We start from the raw sequence: 23,071 nt of genomic DNA on the forward strand, positions 1-23,071 counted from the left end.
AGCGGTCACCAACTGGTGGTTTGTGAGGTCCGAAAGGTTGGCGACCGCTGCTCTAGACAGTCCAAATAGGAAAGAAATTTTATTCCTTTTAAAGAATATTCTCAGAACATTCTTTTAGCTGTAGCAAAGAAAACTAAAATTAATTATTATATTTTTAATGGTTAGGAGTTGAATGTATTTGACTTGGAACCTTTCATCATTCTCTATGACTCTCAAAATGAGAGAATTGCTAAATTTTCTCCTATACAGAAAAGGAATTCACATGTCTGTGTATTTCTCTTTGTTTGGTATAAAAATCTACAAAATCCTTTTTCCTCCCAGCCCCGTGAAATTAGGCTTATCATAGGCTCAGCAGATTTTTTGGCTGATTTTAGTTAAATATTTTTTCCAGTTAGAAAAAAGTCATTCCACACATTGCAGTGTAATCCCAGTGATATAGACCCAGCAACTCAAGGGTGGGACCTCCCCAAGTTGTCTGGAGGGAGGCTTGGAATTCCCTTACCTACTGTAGCCAGCTACACACCATGTTCCTCCTTTGGGATTTATGGCTTAATTTTCTTTCATATTCTCACTTTATTTAAAGGGCTGGGAGATTATAGGTGGCCAGTCGGCATCTTAATTAAGGTGAGGGGAGGGGAGTTGTGAATTGAATACAGGCTTTCCACTGGCTTTTGAGGAAAAGATCCCATGAATGATCACTCGGTCTCTGTTTTCAGATCAAACTCCGACCCCAACGAGATTCCTGAAGAACTGCGAGGAAGTGGGACTCTTCAATGAGCTGGATTGCTCCCTAGAGCATGAGTTCAGGAAGGCTCAGGAGGAGGAGAGCAGCAAGCGGGTAGGTTTTCTGGGATGGACACCTTGAGAGGTGCCTCCTCCAGCACCTGGCGGAAACTCTTGGTGAAAATGGATGGCACTGCAGGTTGATTGCTAATGTGGCCTGGCCCTTAAACAGTATTTTATCCATTTGCAAATGTCCGTTTAATGTTTTGTTTTGTTTTAAAAAAGGATGAATCCCTGATTGTGATAGAACCTGAAGCTAGAAAAATCACAGAAAAAACTGATATCTGAAATACTAAATTCAAGCAAAAAAACAACAACAAACAAAAAACAACACACTAACTGATACTTGAATCTGAGTCATATAAACTCACAGACATTTTCTGTTCAAAACTAGTTGTTTTCCTAAATATTTAATAGCAAGCCTTACAAGAGTCAGAGACAACAGGTGAAAAATTATAGCAGTATTAAAGGAGGTTTCTCTAATTTTTGACCCAGGTTTTAACTTTGATGTCTATAATCTGCCCAATAGATCTCTACCATGTTCACAGTTACTTCCTAGTTATATTATGGAACATCTGTTGTTATTGAGATAAATAGGTTAACTGGAGGTATGGAAAGTGCCTTTCTTTTTTTAAGAAAATCCACTTTATGAATCCCTCCAGAACATATTCAGTTTTATTGTAATGTTGTGATGGCATTTTCCAATCACTTTATGAGATTAAGGGAAGGAAATGAAGTCATAAGTAAGTGTGATAATGAAGCATTTTAGTATTTTTTCATTGTTTTTATAGAGCATTATTGAGTGCCCAAAATGTACGAAACAACAAATTAGACACATTCCGTGAACAGTCTTAAAATGTGAAAGTTGGTTGGCAGGAAGGACCAGCTAGGTTGTAATGGATTCTGAAGTTCCAGCTGTTCCATCCGGAGAAGAAATTTTAAAAGGCTCTGATGTTTCCCTAAGTGTTTCAAAACCTTTGAATCCTCCTCTATGTGAAATTTTAATAATCCCTCTCCACCAGGTTTTTCATGTCATGTTCTCACATCAAAATAGTCAAAGGCTTGTATTCAGCCCATACTGCTTTAGAAAAAAATCAGGAGAATAGGTGAAGATTACAGTAAGAGGGATATAAAATCTCCGTCAATTCATTTTATTTGTTTATGATTAATTTGTCATTCATACTTGATGCCTCTATCCCTACCACCTCAGTGATAGGAAAGGGCCTTTTTTCTTTTTCTAAGCAAACACTTATTTAGCATTTATTTGCCAGACACTGTTCTAAGCACTTAAAAAATTAACACAATGAAAATAAAAGGTGCATATTCTATATTTCATTCCATTAGAAATAAATTTCTTTAAAAAAACAACCTATAAAAATAGCAAGGGAGAAGAAGAGTCCCAAACCAAACACTTGAGTAAATTTCCCCTGGTTGAGTAGTAAATTTAGCTCTCCTGATAGGCATGGCATATGTAAAAGACTGAAGGACTAAGTTAATTCATGCCTCAAGCTAGTCGAGGTTGGAGTTTTAGATTATACTGTACTATATGAAAGGTGTGTACGTGATTCATTCTGTCTTCATTTCTGATAGAGTGGATTTAACTGAAGTGGATAGGAAGCCCATGGTAGGGCTGTGATTTTAGGTGGTCTCCATTATATAGTACTCATGATCTCCTATATGAAGTCCCGTGGGAGGAAATTCTTGCAGATCTGAATTCCAGGAAATAGTTTGCTCCCCCTGAGGAACTGAAATATTTTTTTCTCATGGACCTGAGAATCATGTAACCGGTTCTGTTTCTCTTTTCGCTTTGACTGCTTGGTTAACATAAGCCAAATTTACTGCTTACCTTTGAGAACTTGGTAGAACATGGTCATGAGGGCATTTTACTTCCTCCAAGACTAGACTTTCAATTCCAGTTTATATTTCCTCTGGTCCAGATTTTTAATTTAAGAAACATTTTCATGCTATACATTTCTTTTATGAGTTGAAAAAGAGTATAAATAATTAAGCTTTAAAAATGAAGATAATTAGGCAAGCAAAGTTGAAAAAGAGGACTATTATAGTTGTATTTTCTCTTTTAAATGTCGCTCTTAGCCATGTGATGATTTCTTGATGGGTATGTACTGGTGGGGATCCTACAGCCAGATTTCCCCATGGTTTGGGGGCAGACCTCTCATCAGGTCACTGTCTCATACCCCCACGTCACTTGCACGCCCTGGAAGGCTGTTGAGGTATCCTCTTCCCTTGCCTTGTTCAAACCAGATGGGCCAAATCCAGCCTCGGGTACTGATGACTCCACAAGAGGGCACCTTCTTAAGGCCCATTGCATGGTGACTCGGTGACTCATCCAAATGGGCTGTATTGATGGCTTCTGCTCTAGCATTTCTTTGGAAGCAACAGGGTGGAGAAATGAGGAGGGGATGCTCTCCAATCTGCCAGTATAGTCTTATCCACCATTGGACCACATTTCTCCAGCTACCAACATCCTTGGCATACTGCCAACCCCCGCTCCCTCTTCATTTATTTGTTCCCTGCTTAACAGGTAGGAATACAGCTCTTTATTTAATGCATACCTGATTATACTGAGCGCTATGTTCTCCTTTCCTATTGCTCCACATTCAGATAATCATTTCTTTTTCTTTCTATATCCACAGCTCTCTTCTGATTTCTTTTCCTCCTTGTCTTTTAAGAAAAGACTTGCATTCATTTCCTCAGCAAGTTTTGGTCAAGTGGAAGATGGATGAATTGATCTTGAGAATTTGCTTATAAAGTCTTGCTAGAACTTTCTAAGTACTTTATACAAAATAGTTGAAAGATTGAGGTGGTCATTCCCTGTACCTTTAAATTTCTAGCTGTAGTTTGATCTAGTAAAGAGTAAATAGAGAGTTGATCTTTGCTTCTCCCATGTGGCTGTACAATGGGGAAAATTACATTCTATAGACTATCCCTAACACTTTACCAAAAGTATCCCACTGTGTGCATACAGAGAGGACAGGCTAGAGGCAGGCCATTGCCACTAGAAAAAGCCCCAATGTCTATATACATATCATAAATAGCAAGCAACACATTTTACAGTTGTCTCAATTTTCTGTGTTAGTGTAAGTTCAGAGCTTCAAAACTCTTTAATAAGAGACTTTGCCCCTTGGAAAAGCTTCCCTCACTAGCAGGCATCATAAATTTAAAGTTGGCCCTAACGGATTTGGCTCAGTGGTTAGAGTGTTGGCTTGTGGACTGGTCTTGGGTTCAGTTCTGGTCAGGGGCACACACCTCCATTGCAGGCTTGATCCCCTGCCCCAGTCAGGGTGCATATAGAAGGCAACCAATCAATATGTCTCTCTCACATCAATGTTTCTTTTTCTGTCTCTCCCCCTCCTTTTCATTTTCTTTAAGAAAACCAATGGAAAAAATATTCTCGAGTGAAGATTATTTAAAAAAAAATTAAACTTGCCTCTGGCTTACAAATCAGGCTAGTCCATGTCCTAAAACAGATGAGAAATTATTGTTCATTATTTATCCATTCAGGAAAAATTTTCAAGTGCCAACCACTTGCCAGGCACTGTGCAAGGCATTGGTGAATATACTACTGACTAAAGCTGGTAAGAAGAAGAAAATAAAACAATCCTGCCTTCATGTAACTTACTCCTAGTGGGCAAGACAAACAAGAAGCAAGTAAAGACAAGAAAATGTATAACTTGTCAGAAGATAAGTGCTAAGGAGAAAAATATGGCAGGGAAGGGGCACAGGGTGGTGAGGGAGGGCATGGCTGGTGATTGGACATGTGGTAGAGACCTGAAAAAAGGAGGAGAAGGCCTGAACCAGGTATGTGTTGGGGAAAACAGTATTCCAAGTAGAGAACCAATAAGGAAATGAAGTAAGGAAAAGGTCTGAACATGGAACTTGGCAGAGCCCTCCAGAATCTTCCAATACAGGGTATTCAACTCTCCTCAGTGGCCAGCAATGACACAAGATCATGAGGCATGAAGATTCAAGTCAAGTATGGGATCCCTTTCAGTAATGCTGAATGGAGTCCAACAACTGGCAGTTGGGATGCTGATTTTGTGTTCCATATTAGAGGGGGAGAAAGATTATTTTAAAAAAAGAAAGAAAGAAAGAGGAGGGTGAATTAACCTTTTACATTTGATTTCTTTTTTATTAAGATTGACTAATGCAAATCTAGGAAGCCAGAGAAAGCTTCGCCATCTGATAACAGCTTTGTGCAAGTGTACGTGTGTGCATGTGTAAGAAAGGAAGGGGAGTTGAAAGGACTAGAGATTAACTCCTTTGTCTTCCTGAGAGAGATCTAACATCCCAGCCCAACGTGGTTAAAGACCCTGAAGATGAAAAGTGCTGGTATAAGTGCTAAGTGTTGTTATTCTCCCATAGGACCTAAATCTGACTCATTATGCTGATGCAGCAATAGCAAATTAGGACATTTCCATGCGCTAGAATTCCTACCCAAATGATGAAAAGTGCAGTCTATTCCCAGAGGGTGTTGACTGTTTAACACATGGGAACAAGGGACAAGCTACAATCTTAAGATCTTGCATCCCAGCTCAACGGGAGTCACAGAACAGGGCAAGGCCGGGTCAGTCTCAGCTCAGAGGAGTAGGCTGCTCAATCTGATTAAATTCTGTACCTGGAAATCATGTTACCCGACACCACCAGCTCTTGGGGGAGAGAGGATGCAGAGAGGGAGGCGCTTTGCTTTGCTTTGCTTTCCTACACAGTCTTGCTCTATCAGCCACTAGCTGGCCTGGCTGCTCTCTGGGGAAGGTGTGAGTGGCTCTGGATGGAAAAGAAAAGACACAGAATTGAGCAGACTTGCAACAGCTGCATGTTTCCGGTTGTGTTATGTTTTCTATGATATTTGTGTAAAACTATCCCCCTGTCCCCCAGAAGTCTGGAGGAAAGAATATCCTGAAACCTAAACTTGGTTTTATCCGAGTATTTAAAATGTCACCATGCTTGTTAAATTGTAGTGGATGAGACTGTTTTTGATCTTTTTGGATTTTTTGTTTTTGTTTTTATCAGCATGGTTGAAAAGGAAATACTCACTGGCAATGTTATGAGAGACAACCTATTTCTCCCTCTACCCAAATAACTGGAAATCCTAACCCTTATAAGGATTTTTTTCTTCCCATTTTAGTACACTACAGCTTTCTCCTTATAGGTTTAAAATATGCCCTCAACTTAGGTGGAATTTGACACTGGAAAAGAGAAATTAACTTGGTCTTCATATCCCACTTCGGCAAACAACTAAACGGCAAACAGATAAACTGGAAGCTATTTCATGTGCCTTAGTTCCCCAGGATTTAGGATTAATGAGAACAGTCTTAAAAGAGATTAGCAAGAGTTGGCATCTATTTCCATATATGTCAATGACTCATGATGTGATCTGAGGCGCTGCCTTGATTTTAAAATGGAGTGGGGAATAAAATAAACTTGTAGTTTTTGTTTTATAAAACTATTTTGTTTTGTGGAGAGTCAGAGTATCCTCAAAGTGGCAAAGTGCATTGCTTGTTACCTTGCAAAGAGTGAGCACGTCTATCAATATGTTTGACATGGATGACGAGGGAAGGCCCATGACTTAGAGGAATTCTGACTAAGAGGGGCACTGGGGGGTTGTCCCTCTCCTCCCATGGAGAATTTGTATATTTGGATAATTTGGACCTTAATGGATGAGTCCTCGTGACCTAAGTTCCACACTAAAGAAAACATGTCTTACCTCTTAAGGCTGAGGATCTAATTTCTAATGCTAAATCATTTCGCAGTTCATGGCTCTGCCTTTAGCAGCAGTGGTGGTGGCAGTAATTGCAGATGAATGTCTCTGCCTGTGAGTGGCAGGTGTTATTGTTCTCTGAATTCAGTATTAAGCAATTAAGTTTTCTTGTCATGGGTTTTATATATATTTGCTATCACATGACATTTATTCTGGCAAGGCAGGGGTCTCTCTTAAAAATATTTTTATTGATTTCAGAGAGGAAGGAAGAGAGGGAGGGAGATGGAGAGGGAGAGGGAGAGGAGAGAGAGAGAGAGAGAGAGAGAAACCAACCATCAATGATGAGAGAGAATCATTGATTGGCTGCCTCCTGCCTGCACCCTACTAGGGATTGAGCCTGCAACCATGTGCCTTGACAGGGAATGGAACCATGATCTCTGGATTCATAAGTCTATGCTCAACCACTGAGCCATGCCGGCTGGGCTAGCTGAGGTCTTTTTAAATATTGGTCACAAGGGTCTCACAGGCTCAAGTTTGAGTTAGAAAGGTTTTAGATTTACTCCTGGCTGTGATGGGTATTCTCATAAGAGGTACTCGTTTCCACTTGGAGCTATGAAGTATAAGAGATTGGAACGGTTTTCCCTTTTTACCATGTAACATGAAGATTGCTAGAGGAAAATGGACATTGATTGGCAGAACTTCTCTATTTGTGTTGAAGATTTTGCAGAATAAAACCATGTTCTCTTGCACCAGTATTTCCTGTTCAGTTGTGACTGAACATGGTAATGATCATATTCATGAGAAGCATATTCAGATGCACATATGACATTTTGAACTTGTTATTAATAATCACTTGATTTTGGTCTCTTCACTAACAGGGAATTATTATAGGTGGTTAAGCCAGTACTGTCGTCCCCATTTTAAATACAGGGGAACAAACTATCAGGAAAGACAGTTGATAGGCACTCACTAAGGAGAGCCGGGCAGGAGTGACATGTTCTGGCGTTTTCCCCACCTCTCTGTTCTGCTTCTGCTGCCTTGTCTTTTGGTTGTATCCACTCACAGGTGGTTTCTGTTTACACTTTCTCTTCAGAGAATTCACACATTCTCATAGCTTAACAACCAACTCCACCCAGACAATTCCTTTACCTATACATCTAGCCCTTTTGTTAGACTTTAATATTTATCTCTAACCTCCAGCTGGTACTGACATTCTCATTGGAATATAACACTCTGTTTCGAACTCAACTTGCCCAGAACTGTCTTCAGAGTTTTCCAGCTCAAACTCAATGCCACGTCTGACTGCCCTGGTTCTGACAGAGGCTAATCACTCACTCACCACAGCAGTCAGCTTGCCTCCCCCACCCTCCTGTGCCCCATTCACTCAGTCCAGTCAGCTTTCCTAGGAAAGAGTCCTCATATCTTCTCTGTATTTTCCATTTCCATCACCTCAAGTCTAGACCATCATCACTTCCTACTGGGTTATTTATTGCTGCAAATTCCAAGAAAGTTTTTTGGCCTCCAGCCTAACTTTAAAGAAATGCTTCACATTAAGTATTATTGTAAAATGGAATGCATTTTTTAACAAATATTTAAAAGTTTAAAAAACTGTCTTCTTGAAGCTGCTTGCTGTCACTTGCAGTTAAAAGTTCCTTCAAATATTGCCACTGTTAAAAGGTAGAAGGGTTGGTGTGGGATGTCATAGGTATGAAAGAAAGTCCGTTGTTTGAAAGATGTTAAATAAGGCCTTGATTCTAAAACATTCAATACATGGAATGTATTTTAAAGAACCAAAGCGGGGATGGAAGAGGAGCACTAAAAAATTGACCAAGAAAAGAAACAAAAAATAGCAAAAACATGGTGGAGCCCTGAAGTTCCCCAGGGACAACAATCAACCCAGACTGGGGCTGTGAGGACCTCTTGTTTGGCCCGCCTTCCCAGCAGGTAGCCTTACTGTAGTTGACAATTAGCCCAATTGAATTATTTGGCTGGGAGAATCTTCGCTAAAACAATTATGAAGCTCAGTGTTAAGGGCCCAGGAAGGGGCAGCTTTTCCCAGGAGGAGACTTTCTCAGCAGCATGATTTTTCTGTTCCAGGTTGGGTTGGGTTCTCAGCTCATTAAAATAACTTCTTACCCATTTGGAGGCAGGCAAACCAGACTGGGATTTCAAGGTATTAACCCAAATGGAATCACATAGTGAATGGGCGCTTTCTTCTGAAGGCATCCATGCCCAGCTTTGAGTATTCAGGACTTCCAGCATACCAGATAGGCACAGAGGCAATGTGTACCTGGGGCAGGGGGCCGAGGCATCTGCAGAGGAAACCATGCTGTCCTCTGTGAGGCCCTGCATTCCCAAGGCAAGCAGGAAAAACAGATCTGTTTTCTGGGCCAGATTAAAACAAAATGACTAAAAGAGGAAGCTTTCGTTCTAGGCAGAAAACACCCACCCCCAATTTGGAAAATTGGACCAAATGTTAGACGACACAGTGAGCATCTGCCTCTAAGAATCGGGTAAGCCTGGGCCCCTCACAGAGATGGGAACAGAAACTGACATTGTAAAAAGGGAAAAGGAAAATAATATAATGGTTGCAAGAGTCCCTGCCTCCATCATCTCATAAATCCAGGTGAACATTAAGAGCAGGTATGGGAGTGATTTGCTCTGGGAACCCTGTTTTTAGCATTTGTGTGTTGTTAAGTTATTTCCATATTGATAAGGCTGAGGCCAGGAACTGGGATTCCATGCATTCCTCCTGTCCAGATTTCCAGCACGTTGGCTGTCAACTCAAACTTGTGGTGCAATTACTGATTTTCACATCAGAACCCAAAGGAACATTTTCTGTGTGCTTTACTCAACTACCCCCAGAGCCCAAAGGCCTAGGAAACTTTATAAAATGTCAGTGCTTTCCCTCTAAATTACTTGTACCACCTTCCTACACTTTCGGGAACTAACTATTCTGATGAACCAGAGGGGCTCACCAGCTGGTTGGATGAAGAGGTGGTCAGATACGCACAGTGTCACCCGCTTGGTCCTCATTTTTTGGCTGGGATGGTCCTCAGATCCCAGGTATGATGAGCTATTGGCTGTGGTCTTTTTCAGAACATTGATGGGCTTCCCTTTGTTCTTCGCTTTTTGAGATATAAAGGACTTTTTTTTATACATGTTTTTATTGATTTTAGAGAGAGAGAGAGGAAGGGAGTGGGAGAGATAGAAACATGAATGATGAGAGAGAATCATTGATTGGCTGCCTCCTGCATACCCCCTACTGTAGATCGAGCCCGCAACCTGGGCATGTGCCCTGACCTGGAATCGAACCATGACCTCCTTGTTCATGAGTTGCCACTCAACCACTGAGCCACACTAGCTGGGCTAAAAGACTCTTTTTAACCTGTTTGAACTTCTGACTTTTCTGACAAGGCCAGTTCTCTCATTTGTTTCCAGAATCAAATAGAATGCCAGAAACTTTACTCAGATTGCCTCTAAGCAACTATTTTCTAATGAAACTCGTGTTGGTAAGCTTAGACTGTTGTGTAGGTAGATGATTTTTTAACATTTGACCTAATGGCGAATGTGAGCTGTTCCATTGGAAAGTTTTGGGCCTAGGCGGTGGGCTAGTCCTACCTGCCAACTCTGCAGTCATTGGCACTGTAGGGGCTTCCCCAGTCTTCTCCATGAAGCCAGGCGAACCCCTATATTTTGGAACGAGTGTGGCTCCCTGGGATTCCTGGGATCTGAGTTACGTGCAGAGTGCACCATCTGTTTTATGAAAGTTGATCACAGTGCTGACCAGAACGGCCTAAGTTGGTGCCCGGTGTGGCTTTGTGTTTGGGTGCGGGCTTATTCAGGCTCTGCAAGCAGTCATGTCCCCAAAGAAGAAAAACAGTCATGTTTCGGGTGGCTGTCAGATTGATTGACTACAGATGATGCTTTGCTGGGCATTTTGAAAAACATCTGCTCTCAAAGAAGTTGTCCCCTTCCTGGCTTCTCCCGGTGTGATTTGTTATGCACACAGCTTAGGAACTTTCTCAGAGGATTTATGAACATGAGACTATTGCTGGACTTGTTGGCACGGCTGCCTAGGCATTGCCGTCCTTTCCAGGTCGAGCCTACAATTGCACAGCTCTAGAATCTGGAGTGTGTGGGAGCCCCACCCTTCTAGCCCCACTTGGTTGATGCCCAAGTAGCTGGAAGGAAGCAAGGCGGTCCAGAGTCCTGGAAGCCCTTTTTGCAGTGGGATGTGCCCAAGTGAGATATGCACTATGATATCTCTGTGCTATTCTTTCCCCTGGAAAATGGACTCCAGCGTTTCCGGTGTGATTGGCAACAACCCAGAAATGGGCTGTGGAGAAGTAATGCACAGTGTTGCCCGGATTCAGGACAAGGGCAAGAGATCAAGACTCCATTCCACCAGTCTTTAAAATCATGCATGACTTCACTTTCTCACCGGTAGCTCATAACCTTGGAGTTAGAAACATACATAGTTCCATTTGTGGACATCTGGAAATTAGAAAATAAAGCTAGTTCCCAGGTAGATGGTGTTATATTCACATATTATGTCAGCACTCACTTTGGATGTTCTTCTGATGTTGACTGAAAGAATCGTCCAAAAAGGGGTCTTAGGAACAGAAATCCAAAGTCCATATTCACAGAGACAGCAACACAGTGGAGACCTCGCTGCCAGAAAGAGCGACTCATCCCTGCACAGCAGGAGGAGGGGAATAGCTCCTTTTCCAGGTCTCTGTTAGAGTTGTCTTTATTTGTATCACAACAATGCACCTACAGGAGCACATGATTAGGCAAAGTGGGCACTCCGGGCTATGAATATTCCTCATTACTCTGACCATCACCTAGGATCACCTACAATGTCCAGTTCAACACCAGCTTTAGCAGACATCTGCCGCCCCTTGATTGTGACAGGGATACCATGGATTCACCCATCTGCTGGGTGTGAACTTAGAGTTGACTCACCATTAGTGGTGAGAGATGTATAGGGACCAAAATACAATTGATGGCGGGAGAGAGGAGCGGCTTTGACCTCATTAGTGCTGCTCTTCTAATGGCTTGAACACTCCCAGACGACAGCTACCAGAGCACTCCTCACCCGAGCCACTGCGCTTTTCACAGGCAAAACAATTTGTTAACAACCCTGATGGAATAGTCCAAGCACGTTTTCTCTTATGAGATTTTACATTTTTCCCATCCTACAGTCTACTGCCTTTTGACAAAAATCTCACCATGCCACAGCAAACCTGCCCAAATTATGTAGCATCACCTGTCGTTATAAAGGAGTAGCGAGATCTCACACTTGTGCTTTGGTCAACCTGATGTGACCGTGGAGAGAAAGGCCAGAGAGGCTCACAGAGAGCAGGGCACATGGGTGTTTCTGATCTCTGCCTGAGGCTGCTGTTATAAGGAGGAGGGTGAATGGAGCTCTGTGTGTTCTAGGAATGGCTTGAAAGGAAGTTAGCCACTAAAATGCTTTGCTTAGATGCTTTGTGGGGGATTCGTTCAGCTCATCCTCCTAGACTTCCTGGCTTTTTATCAGGCAGTAAATACCACTCCAACAGAGCCATGCCCCATGAGTATGAAATGGTTGACTGGGCAGTTTTCAAACATCCATGTACGACTTATAAGCTCACACATTTCCCCCGACTTCCTGCACCTTCCTTTCAAAGTCGAGGCACTTCCTTCCTCATTCCTTGCCCAGGGTGTTCGTGAACTCCTTCACTTTCAAGTTTGCCGCTGAGACCATTTGACATATTAGCCAGCTTCAGAATGAAGTCTGGGCAAAGATGACTGATATTTGCATTCGCCCCTCCTTGGCATGGAAAAGAAGAAAAAGACCCAGTCTAATTTTTAGAGTGGTCCTCTTTCTACCCCCCATCCCCTGGCAGAGGTAACCTGTTCCTCCTGCCAAATGCCTTTCCCAACAGCTGTTTGGTGATTCTGTGTCACTGGGCTCATTGTAAAATCAAGCATATCCTTTTAATTACCTGTTCATATTTCAGCGATGCGGAGCTCCATGGCACAGAGAGAGGGGATAAACCTTCATTATAATGGATTTTTAGTAAGACTATCTCTGAGATAAGAGTCCTAAATCTTGGCAGCCTCTATAGAGCACACACTTTGTGCTGCACACAAATTCCTGGCTCCCCAGAGCCGTGTTATAAATGGAGTGCACGGTCCAGGGCTGGGTAATAAGATACTGCAGATACATTTGAGAGCAAGGTGCACTTTTGCTTTATTTATGAAGATAGACATGCTGGTTGAGGGCTTAATCACAGCTGATAAATCATTTTAAGAAAGCCTATTAGAACCATATGCTGATTTTTTGCATTAATATAGTGTGTCTGTTTCCAGTCTAATAAGACAGGGTTTTCTCTCATGCTCTCCGTGTCTCTCCAGCGTGCACTATTTATCTGTTTAAGTGGTATCACTTGTGTGGGGGCATTTATCTCTTTAAGAGGTACCATTAATAAAAGGATGTGAAAGGAAAGAGGCGAGGAAAAATGAGTGAAGGCGCCCATTGCTAGTGCCTGTATGTAAGTGCATGTGCATGTGTGTGTGTTTATGGTCTGACAGAGGAAAGAGTCAAAAAGCTGAGAAACGGAAACATCTCAATTAGAGTTTCGGAAGACCGTGGACTGGTCTTCCCTGGGCATAAGGTAGTCATTTCAGCCCAGGTGGTTATAATACTAGAGTAAAAGATTATCTGAATAGAGGTGTGTGTGTGTGTGTGTGTGTGTGTGTGTGTGTGTGTGCACTGACATTTTGGTTACCTCACTTCTCCCCAAGCTAGAGGTCTGCCCAGGAACAGGTCCCAGAGCTCTCTAATGAGAGCCATATTGGGAGTCCAGATCGGAGCCAAGTTCTGTTTATCACTAATTGCAGGGGTGCCTTGCAGATCTTTTCTATTATTTCCTGATTATACCCCTGCTCTTTTTATGATCTTGCCAAAATTCAAACAGTAATAATTGCATGATTTATTGTTTATTTATAACCCCTTCTACTGCGTCCATCGCTGTATTGAATAGATTTTAAAATAGCAATGGCTTTTCCTAAATGACTGGGTTTCTTTTACCTTCCACTGAGAAGTCATATGTTTCTGAATCTCATTTATCCCTTTAAGACTTACTGGCTTTTTATCAAACAGCAAATACCCCTCCAACAGAGCCATGCCCCATGAGTATGAATGGCTGACTCGGTGCAGCTTTCAAATGTCTGTCTTCTTCAAAGTGCTTCCATGGTGCTCCTTCCCAGAGTGCTGGGCTTCTGGCCATACAAGTAAGGGTCGGAGGGGGAGAGGCAGGGGGGTTGCTGCACAGAGAGAGCTTGTGTGCCAGGAAGATGTTTCGGGAGAGGATATAATTTATCCTTTATGATTGCATCCAGGTTGCATTATATGACTGCTAAATTTCTTTTCAGCTTACAGTTGCCATGATTATCTGAAAACAATGTTTAGAGAGATGAGCTAAAAGCCTATTTAATACAAATGTGGACATAGTGGGAAAATATGCCACCAAATTATTAGAAATGAGATTATAAGTGAGTAATAATAAAATCACCACTGTTTATTGAGTTTCTACTCTTTGTCAGACATGGTGCTAGAAGATTTGTTTATTTTATTCCCTGATCATCACAACCATTCTACCAGATAGATATTTTACCCTCATTTTACATAGTAAGTAGTTAAGGCTGAAGAGATTGCTGAAAGACACAAAGTTACAGGGAGTTACAGGTTCAGTATTTGTACACAGGACTGTCTGCTGGAGAATTCGTGTGCTTCCCACTACTTCAGATGGCCTGTTCCTATCTTTATTCTTAATGGTACATGTATGTTTAATACATGCTCATTTATATTTTTAAATGTGCAGTGGACGCTTTACAAAACATCAAGCTGAGCTTGACCTGCACAAATAAGAAAAAAACACACAAAAAAAACCTTGGCTGCACCCACTCTATCCTAGTCTTTAAAATACGCCGAAACCGGTTTGGCTCAGTGGATAGAGCGTCGGCCTGCAGACTGAAAGGTCCCAGGTTCGATTCTGGTCAAGGGCATGTACCTGGGTTGCGGGCACATCCCCAGTAGGAGATGTGTAGGAGGTGGCTGATCGATGTTTCTCTCTCGTCGATGTTTCTAACTCTCTATCTCTCTCCCTTCCTCTCTGTAAAAAATCAATAAAATATATTAAAAAAAAATTCTCCTCTGTGCTCAGTAGGTCTCCAATCTCAGCTCCTCCGTGTTCCGTGGTTGTGGCTGCAGACAGGATGGCTGACCCTGAAACCTCAGGAAAAAAAGGTGGTTGCTCACTATGATGCCTTTTTCAATGTCACCAAAGGAATGCAGTTCACTATAACTGGTCTATTCACCAAAAGGCATAATTCCAGTTCCAACCCAGGCATGGGACAGTCCTCCCGGCTCTAGTGTTTTGGGAGCAATGTCCTCTTGCTATGGGGCATTTCTTTCCATACTGGTCCTAGTGATCACTGATTTCCTAGAGTGAAATGAACATTGGTTGAGTGGAGCTTATTTGGAGTCTACGTTAGATTCTAATAGAGTGCTATTTGCTGAATGACTGCTGCAGGAGAGCACACTGGGGAGAACTTCGCTCTGATCTCTTAGGGCATTGCCTTGGGATTCAGAGGGTTGCTCTTCCACTCTTTCTGGGTGTAATAGGATTTTGGGCATTAGCATCAGGAGTAATTGGCATATAGGCTGTGCTCATGAAGGACCTAAAATGATTGAAGATGAAAAATACCTAATAATATAGTTATTAGTTAATAGCTATACTGTGTAGAATATCTTCATCTAAAAGCAAAAAAGCTTTGAATTAGATATCCAGCTATTCATTCAACGAAGTTTTATATATGTCAATCACTGGGATATCATAGGGCCAGTCAATAGAATATCACTTAAAATGCCAGCACTTGAAATAAAGTGTGACAAATGTTTTGCATCCTACAGTATAATAGGGCTAAGCTAAGGATTCCATTCCCTAATCTCCTGATCCAGTAGTGTGTGTTTGTGTGTGTGTGTGGTGGGGAGAGAGGTAGGTGTCAGTAGTGGTCTTGGTTAAGTAACCTAATATTATGAGCCTCGTGCTTCTCATCTGTACAAGGGTGATAATAATTACTTATCTCATAGGGTGGTGTTGATGATAAATGAAACCTATGTAAAGCACAGTAATATGTATGCAGTGGAGCTCAATCATTCTTGTTCTTTTCTTCACTATACACATACCTGAGGATGAGACTTCTATGTGAAATCTGGGATGGGAAATTAATGCCAGCGGTTCTCAACCTGTGGGTTGCGACCCCCTTGGCGGTCGAACGATCCTTTCACAGGGGTCGCCTAAGACTATCCTGCATATCAGATATTTGCATTATGATTCATAACACTAGCAACATTACAGTTATGAAGTAGCAACGAAAATAATTTATGGTTCGGTCACAACATGAGGAACTGTATTTAAAGGGCCAGAAGGTTGAGAACCACTGTTCTATGCCCATAATTTCCCCAAAATTTTAGGTGGTAGTTGGGATTCAGAAGTCCCTTTCATCACTGCCATGGGCCAACAGACTAAAACCTTCCTTTTAGTCTCTTGGCCTAAACTGTGGCGGGTTTAGTGTCTATGATCTATACCCAGAAGAAGATAGTCTTTCTGTTGTTACAGGTGATTTTCATATAAATCAAAAGTCAGGGCTTCCCTAATGTTTCCTTTCCCAGCCCAGGTAATGCAGTATACTCACTGTTTACTTTTAAGAAGGTTTGACAGATGTTGGCTAGGCTGACTTCCAGGTCAGAAAAAATGTTTAAGGATGATTTCTTCAGAGTAATAGAATAGATGTTCCTGTGAGACAGATCTAAATTAAATCTTAACATTTTTAGAACAGACTCACCTATTCCTTAGTTACCCACAAAACCGTCTATGCCACCAATACATCTCACTGGCCTTCATTGACATTTGAGTAACTTCCTGGAAAGATGTGCTGCTCTCAGCGTCTGGGTGTTCAGGACTAACAGAGTTTTAGTTATTTCAGAACATTGTTGGGAAAGAAAAGTAAACTTTCTCTTTGGGCAGATCCACCATCAAGGCTGAGTTCATAGCTTGGTCAAGCTTGGCCTGATTGGAGAAAACAATCTGCAACCACCTGAGCTGGCCATGCTGGAAATTTCAAGGCCAGTTATGCCCAAAAGAGGTGCTGCCTGCCTGCCAGTCCTGACCCACCTGGGGTAGATGTCCAGGAGAGAATATTGCTTCATGCACAGATCCACACAAACTTGGACCACAGCTCCATAACCATACAGTTCATTCATTCTTGGTTGTTTGTTGTTGTTGCAAATGTTAGATGCTCAGTAATACCCTCCATTCTGAATTTGTATATAAACTAGAGGTCCGGTGCATGAATTTGTGCATGGGTGGGGTCTGGCCAGCCTTCTCTGATGGGGGCCCATCAGGGCCGGGCCAGTGGGGGTGGGGGAAGGAGAGGGGACACAGGAGGTTGGCTGGCCCTGCCCCTAATCGGGGTGGGGGGCCAATTGGGGCCCGGGCCGGCAGGGGGAGGGTCCACGGGCAGTTGGCAGGAGGTTGGCTGCACGCCCCAACCCCAATCAGGGTCGGGGGCATATCAGGGGCTAGGCCACCCGGGGGGAGGGGCCATGGGAGGTTGTGGGGGTTGCTGATCAGGGCCCCGATTGGGCTGGTTGGCTGCCACAGTGTGCATCACAGCGACCTGTCATTCTGTCGTTCCAGTTGCTTGTCTTTTATATAGATCATCCATACATTATTACTTCTATGAGAGCAGGTATTGAACTTCTGGATATGTATTTTATGGCCCTTACAAAAAAATGGGAATATTGCAAAATACTAAATTAGTGATGGTGGCACCACCTTCAGTTTTACACCTTGTATCAGAGGAGAGAGCAACTTGTCAGGGAATTAGAGCTGAGATGGGACATACACCCTGCCCCTTTTGTGCCAACTTGGTTAGTTTCAGTGGAACAGGCATGAATGGGCTTTTCCATTTTCCAAGCACAAGTTTGAGACCATCACAGCCATAGTTACCATTGTTCCTTCCTAAGTAGGACCTGAAAGACCAACTTTCTGCTCCAGTGAGCATCTGTCCTCTTGTCAGATATCCAGAGATCAGTGTCACACAAGTAATTCTATTTCAGTGTTTACCAAAATGCCTTCCTTGGGAAACTACTCCTGCATCAGAATCACCAGCATAACCAATATCACTCAGGAACTCTCTAAAAATACAAATTCTGGGGCCCACCCTAGACCACTTCGGGAAGTCAGGGTGTGGCAGGTTCCAGAGTGAGGCTGATGTTGCTGGCCTGGAGATCACACTTTGAAAACCACTGTTATAAGAAACTACTGCTCTAGGAATTCCTTTATCAAATATGTTCACTATCAGTTTAATCTTACCCTTGCCTTGGGTTAACAGTGGACATTGGCAGTTTAGAAGCTTGAAGAAGTCCGTCTTCAATCCACCATTTTTCTAACTTATTATTTGACCACTGAACCTTTATTTCTATGGAACAGCCACTAACATCCGATGGAACCATGATCCCTTAGAACCTACTTTGTGTGACTGTAATGGAAAGAGCTTAAGATATCCAGACTTACTGATTATGTGGCTTAACCAAGTCACTTAACTCCCCTGAGCTTCCATGTCTCTCTACCTTGCAAATTTATGTAGGGTTTAGGCAAAATTACATGTGAAGTTTCCAGCACATTGCCTTATATGTAGAACATACTTAATAAATGAAAAGTATGTTTTGTTTAGTTCAAGTGAGAGCTATGTTGACACTTGCCCCACCCATTCTCTCTTTGAATGTACTGACACTTCGGGACATCTACAATGTGTCCAAAGATTTCTTGAAACCTTGGAGTCCAGAGTTTCTGTCTGTCTTTAGGTGAGCAGGTTTTCCCAATATGAGTTATAATTGAGTCAGCACTAATTGATCAGAAATTATCAAGAGGAATATTTTCATGGTGACAAAAAACCACCAACAGATAGTTGTTGAGAATGCAGTGACATCAAGAAGGCTTAGCATTTCAATTCTAAATTATGTGAAAGTAGTTTATAAGCTTCAATGTGCTATAAAAGTGAGCGGTTGTGATGATAATTACTATTACCTTGACAAATGTTTTAGGTTAAAAAAAAAAGGCTTGCCACTACGGAATAGGCATGTTTCTCATTTTTCAAGGAAGATTATATTTATTTTCCATCTTTGGCCATCCTCTGACCATTACCCATCTCAGAATATCTTTGGGCTGGGACCTCCACAATTTTCAGGGGCTGTTCTGGGTCTGTTGCTTCAAGACTCGACCCCAGAGAGGCAGTGAGAGGGTAGAGCATCAAATGACTTTGCAGTAAGTCTCCATAACCAAGGAAACAGCCCAGTTTTTCTGAGGCAACAAACTTAGAGGTGGGGGATGTGATTTATGAGGAAAGGCAACAGATTCCCGGTTCTTCTATGTGAGCAACTCTAAAGCCATGGTCTGGCACACACAACTGGTTTCCATAATATTACTGTGTGACTTGATGGTTATATCCCCAGACCAGCTGGCCCCCTGGAAGGAGCTGGGCTGCAGAAACCCCACCCTAGAATGCAGGCAAGGGGTCGAATGACTGGGAAGCTCAGCTCTGGCAAAGCCTGAGGCCTTAGGAGTAGATGCTGAGGCAGGGAAAGGAGCATTCTCAGCGTGGCTCCCTGCTGGGAGCCCTGTTGGCAGGCAGAAAAGGGTGGATCAAGAAAGTAGGAAAGGAGTGAGGCAAGAGGAAAAAAAAAATTACAGATGTCCCAAGTTTCCACAATTTTATCAAAATATTTTCCATGACTCATCTTGTGACTTTTCCCAAAAATTTAATATGATAAAACCACTGCCCTCAGTATAATTAAAATGCAATTACCCAATAGTACAAGGGTGGTGCACTTTAATCAACCTCGTCATTCCCTGAACCACCCAATCCAAGGTGGGGAAATTAAAGAATGAATATGTCGCCCTTGCTTCTTCCATCCTGTCTCCCCTAGCCCCGTGGTCCTCTACAAGGGAGAACAAAACAGAAGGCATTCCAGAATAATTTCCTCCCACTCAAAAGTAGTGAAATAAAGTGAAAGCTGAGTAGAGGGAGCTGGAGGACTGTGGTTTTTTGCTTGCTTGTTCATTGAACCCAACTGCAAGATTAGTTTGGCTCCAAAACACTTTGCATTACCTTTCCATATGTTAATCTGTAGGTAAGTTTCCTTGATGGTGGGGGTATTTGGGAAACTTGATAATGACACTATACTGCTAACTGAGCACCTATCTGCCAGGTGTCTTACTAACATTATCTCTTATCCCCATTAAGAGCTCTTTGAAGCAGGTTTTAACACTTACAATTTTACCAATAAGAAATGAATCTCAGCCCTGACAGATGTAGTTCTGTTGGTTGAGTGTTGTCCCATGCACAGGGAGGTCGCCAGTTCAATTCCCAGTCAGGGCACATGCCAGGGTTATGGACTTGATCCCCAGTAGGGGGTGTGCAGGAGGCAGCCGATTGATGTTTCTCTCATTGATGTTTCTTTGTCCCTTTCCCTTCCTCTTTCTAAAATCAATAAAAACATATTTTAAAAAATTAATCTCAGAAATTCAATGCCTTGTTCTTAGTCCCAGTGACAAAGCAGGGATTTAAACTCAAGACTAACCAATTCCCAAAGTCCCCCTTGATGCTGAAAGGGGTGGTGGTGAATGTAGCAGGATAAAAAGCAGTTTAGAGTTGCTGTTATTGCTTTTAAATGCCTACAGACTGTTTGTCACAGGCTCCCAATCCACTCGACCCTTATTTTCCTCACTATGCCGGATGAGCGGGGTCATGCCTGACCTAGAAGGTGCTGAAAGGCCTGCCGCTGCGTGTAGCTCATCGAAGGAGACAAGGTTCGCCATTGCTGTGACCTGGGAAGGTGCTGTGGTCTAGCTGGACCCCTCTGCAGTCACTCAGAGGTGGCTCAGGCAGCTGTCCAGACTGCACCAAGCCATAGCCAATGTCAAGGGTTCCTAACGTCCAAGCAGGAAACTGTGACTGAAAAGCTGAAAAAACATATGATCCCATAAAAAGTGTCCTCTGGGGAAACAAGTCATTAGTCAGCCTTATTTATTTATTTTTTCTTCTTGCTGCAGAGTTCAATACATACAAAGGAGCTGTGATTATCATATAAAAGGCTATGCAAAATCGCCCTCCCTGTATGATGCTGAAGAAAACTTTACCCTGGCCCTTTGCCACAGTGAGCTTTGTTTGTGTTCTTCAGATTCAGAATGCTCTGACCACAGTTGTGATGGCCCAGTCAGAGCACAAGTGTGTCTCAAAATAAACAAGCAGAGTTGGACCTCTCTAGCATCCCCTCTCATCTCCACCCTCACTTCTGCCTTTTATCCTGTCTGATGACTGAGGCTGGAGGAGCGGGGTGGCAGTGGCCTTATTAAGACAAGATCTGCAGGAAAAATGTGCTTAACGAGCTTAGGAAATACCTCGTGGTCATGAAAGAGTAATACAATTTCCGCTTTCTTGGGCGAGATCAGGAAACCCTGACTGTCCACTCTTCATTTTTGCCAGTTTTACTTGGAAATGTGCTTTTTAAATTTTTTTGATGGGTAGCAGGAAAGAGTTTCCATATAATCTTTTGAGGAAAACCCCCAAAATCCACGGATGCAATAGAACCACTCCTCCTTGTCCTTTAGAGATCTCTTGGTACTAGACATGTCTAGTTAGTCTTCCTACCATCTGTATTAGATTCCTAGACTTGTGTAATAAAGTACCACAGACTGGGTGGCTTAAGCAACAGAAGTTTATTGTCTTGTAGTTCTGGAGGCTAGATGTCCAAGATCAACGTGTGGGCAGGGTTGACTCCTTATGAGATTTGTGAGAGAGGATCTGTTCCAGGCCTTTCTCCTAGCTTCTGGTGGTTTGCTGTCTTGGGGTATTCCTTGTCTTGTAGATACATCACCAGGATCTCTGCCTTCATGTTCATATGGTGTTCTCCTTTTGGGTATGTCTCTGTTCAGATTTCCCCTTTTTATAAGGACACTAATCATATTGGGTTAGGGGCCCAACATACTTTCAATCTTAACTCATTATATCTGCAACAACCCTATTTCCAAATAAGTTGACAAACTGAAATACTGAGGGTTAGGTCTTCAATAATATGAATTTGTGGAGAGACACAGTTCAACCCATAATACCATCTGACAGACTTTTCCTTATTCTCTTTACATTGCAATTCTGAAAATAGACCAATAGTGAGGGTTGTTGAGACCTAACTAAAAACTGAGGCTAAAACTTTATCAGTGGAAAACTACTGGTTCAATTTGAGACTACAGTATTTGCTTGTGAAACAGTTTTTGTAGGGTTTGGAGGAAATTACTTTCACGTAGTGAGGACACCCAAATGGTGCTATGGAGAAGTCATGTGGCCCCTGTCCCAACAGCTATCTGAATGACCCATCTTGGAGCAGATCTTCCAGCCCCAGTCAAACCTTCAGATGAGTGCAGCCTCAACAACATCCTGAGTTAGAAGCACTCTGCTAAACCACTTGAATTCCTCACCTAGAGAGACTATGAGCTTACAAATGTTTATTGTTTTTACACTACTAAGTTTTGGGGTGGTTTGTTATGCAATAGTAGAGATCTCGGAGGGTAGGGGTTTGTCAAGGGTGGGGGGGGGGAAAAAAGGACACTTATGTAATACCCTTTGTAATACTTTAAGCGAAAAAAAAAAATAGTAGAGATCTAATGCAGTTCCTGGCACCGCAACCCTGGGAAAGTCCATCTGTCCCTATGTTGTGAACAGTATCATCCTGACAATATCAAGTGGAAAAGGGTCTCAGATCAGCAGTGCCTCAGGCCTTTGGGTAAGAAGGTTTTCTGCTTATTTATTTTTGTTTTTTTAAAGACATTTAGGAAAATGTACTGTCAAGGTGATTGAAAATAGATTTATTTATTAACCATGAGGCTGATGGACCACTTAAGCAGCAGGAAGAGCACAGAGTTCTGAGCCAAACTAACTGTTCACATCCCAGCTTTTACCAATTGTGCAATCTTGGGGAAGTTAATGTACTTCTCAGCCTTAGTTTTCTCATCTGTAACACGGGATAATAATAATAATAGTATCTAGGCCATAGAAAAGAATTAATATAGGCAATAGCTTAGAGCTGTGTTTGTCACGTGGTAAAAATTCTCTGTTTTGGAGAACACAGGGGTGGGATGATAATTCTTAGGACATACAACGGGACAGTTGAATTAGGTAGGATGCATGCTACAGAGGCAGCCTTTCAGGAAATGTGGACTCAGAACTTAAGTGATGAAGGTAAGACCATGCTTTTATAACCTACTTTCCTCAACCTTTGTAAATACATAAACACAGTTTTGGGAGGACAAGTAACTGTCCCTGGTTGTAGAAGGGATACTGAAGCCAGATAACTTGCTCAGGGCCATTGACACATGGAATCTATGGTTGTCTGCCCTGCCAGTTCCATCAGAGTCGCTGTCCTTTCTTTTGTTTAAACCTGCACTTTACATGGAG

General features: G+C 42.4%; 1 protein-coding gene across 1 annotated transcript in view; it reads left to right on the forward strand.

The window, feature by feature from the left end:
• LOC139016447 (cyclic AMP-responsive element-binding protein 5-like) overlaps window positions 1-23,071 on the forward strand; it is a 236,228-nt gene that overhangs the window by 75,908 nt on the left and 137,249 nt on the right. The window contains exon 4 of the mRNA XM_070424492.1: window positions 717-838. Coding sequence (XP_070280593.1) covers window positions 717-838 — 122 coding nt within the window. The remainder of the gene's footprint in view (window positions 1-716; window positions 839-23,071) is intronic.

Source organism: Myotis yumanensis, unplaced genomic scaffold, assembly GCF_028538775.1.
Source record: "Myotis yumanensis isolate MYYU_CA2020_CCGP unplaced genomic scaffold, mMyoYum1.0.hap1 SCAF_9, whole genome shotgun sequence".
NCBI classification, from domain to species: Eukaryota; Metazoa; Chordata; class Mammalia; order Chiroptera; family Vespertilionidae; genus Myotis; species Myotis yumanensis.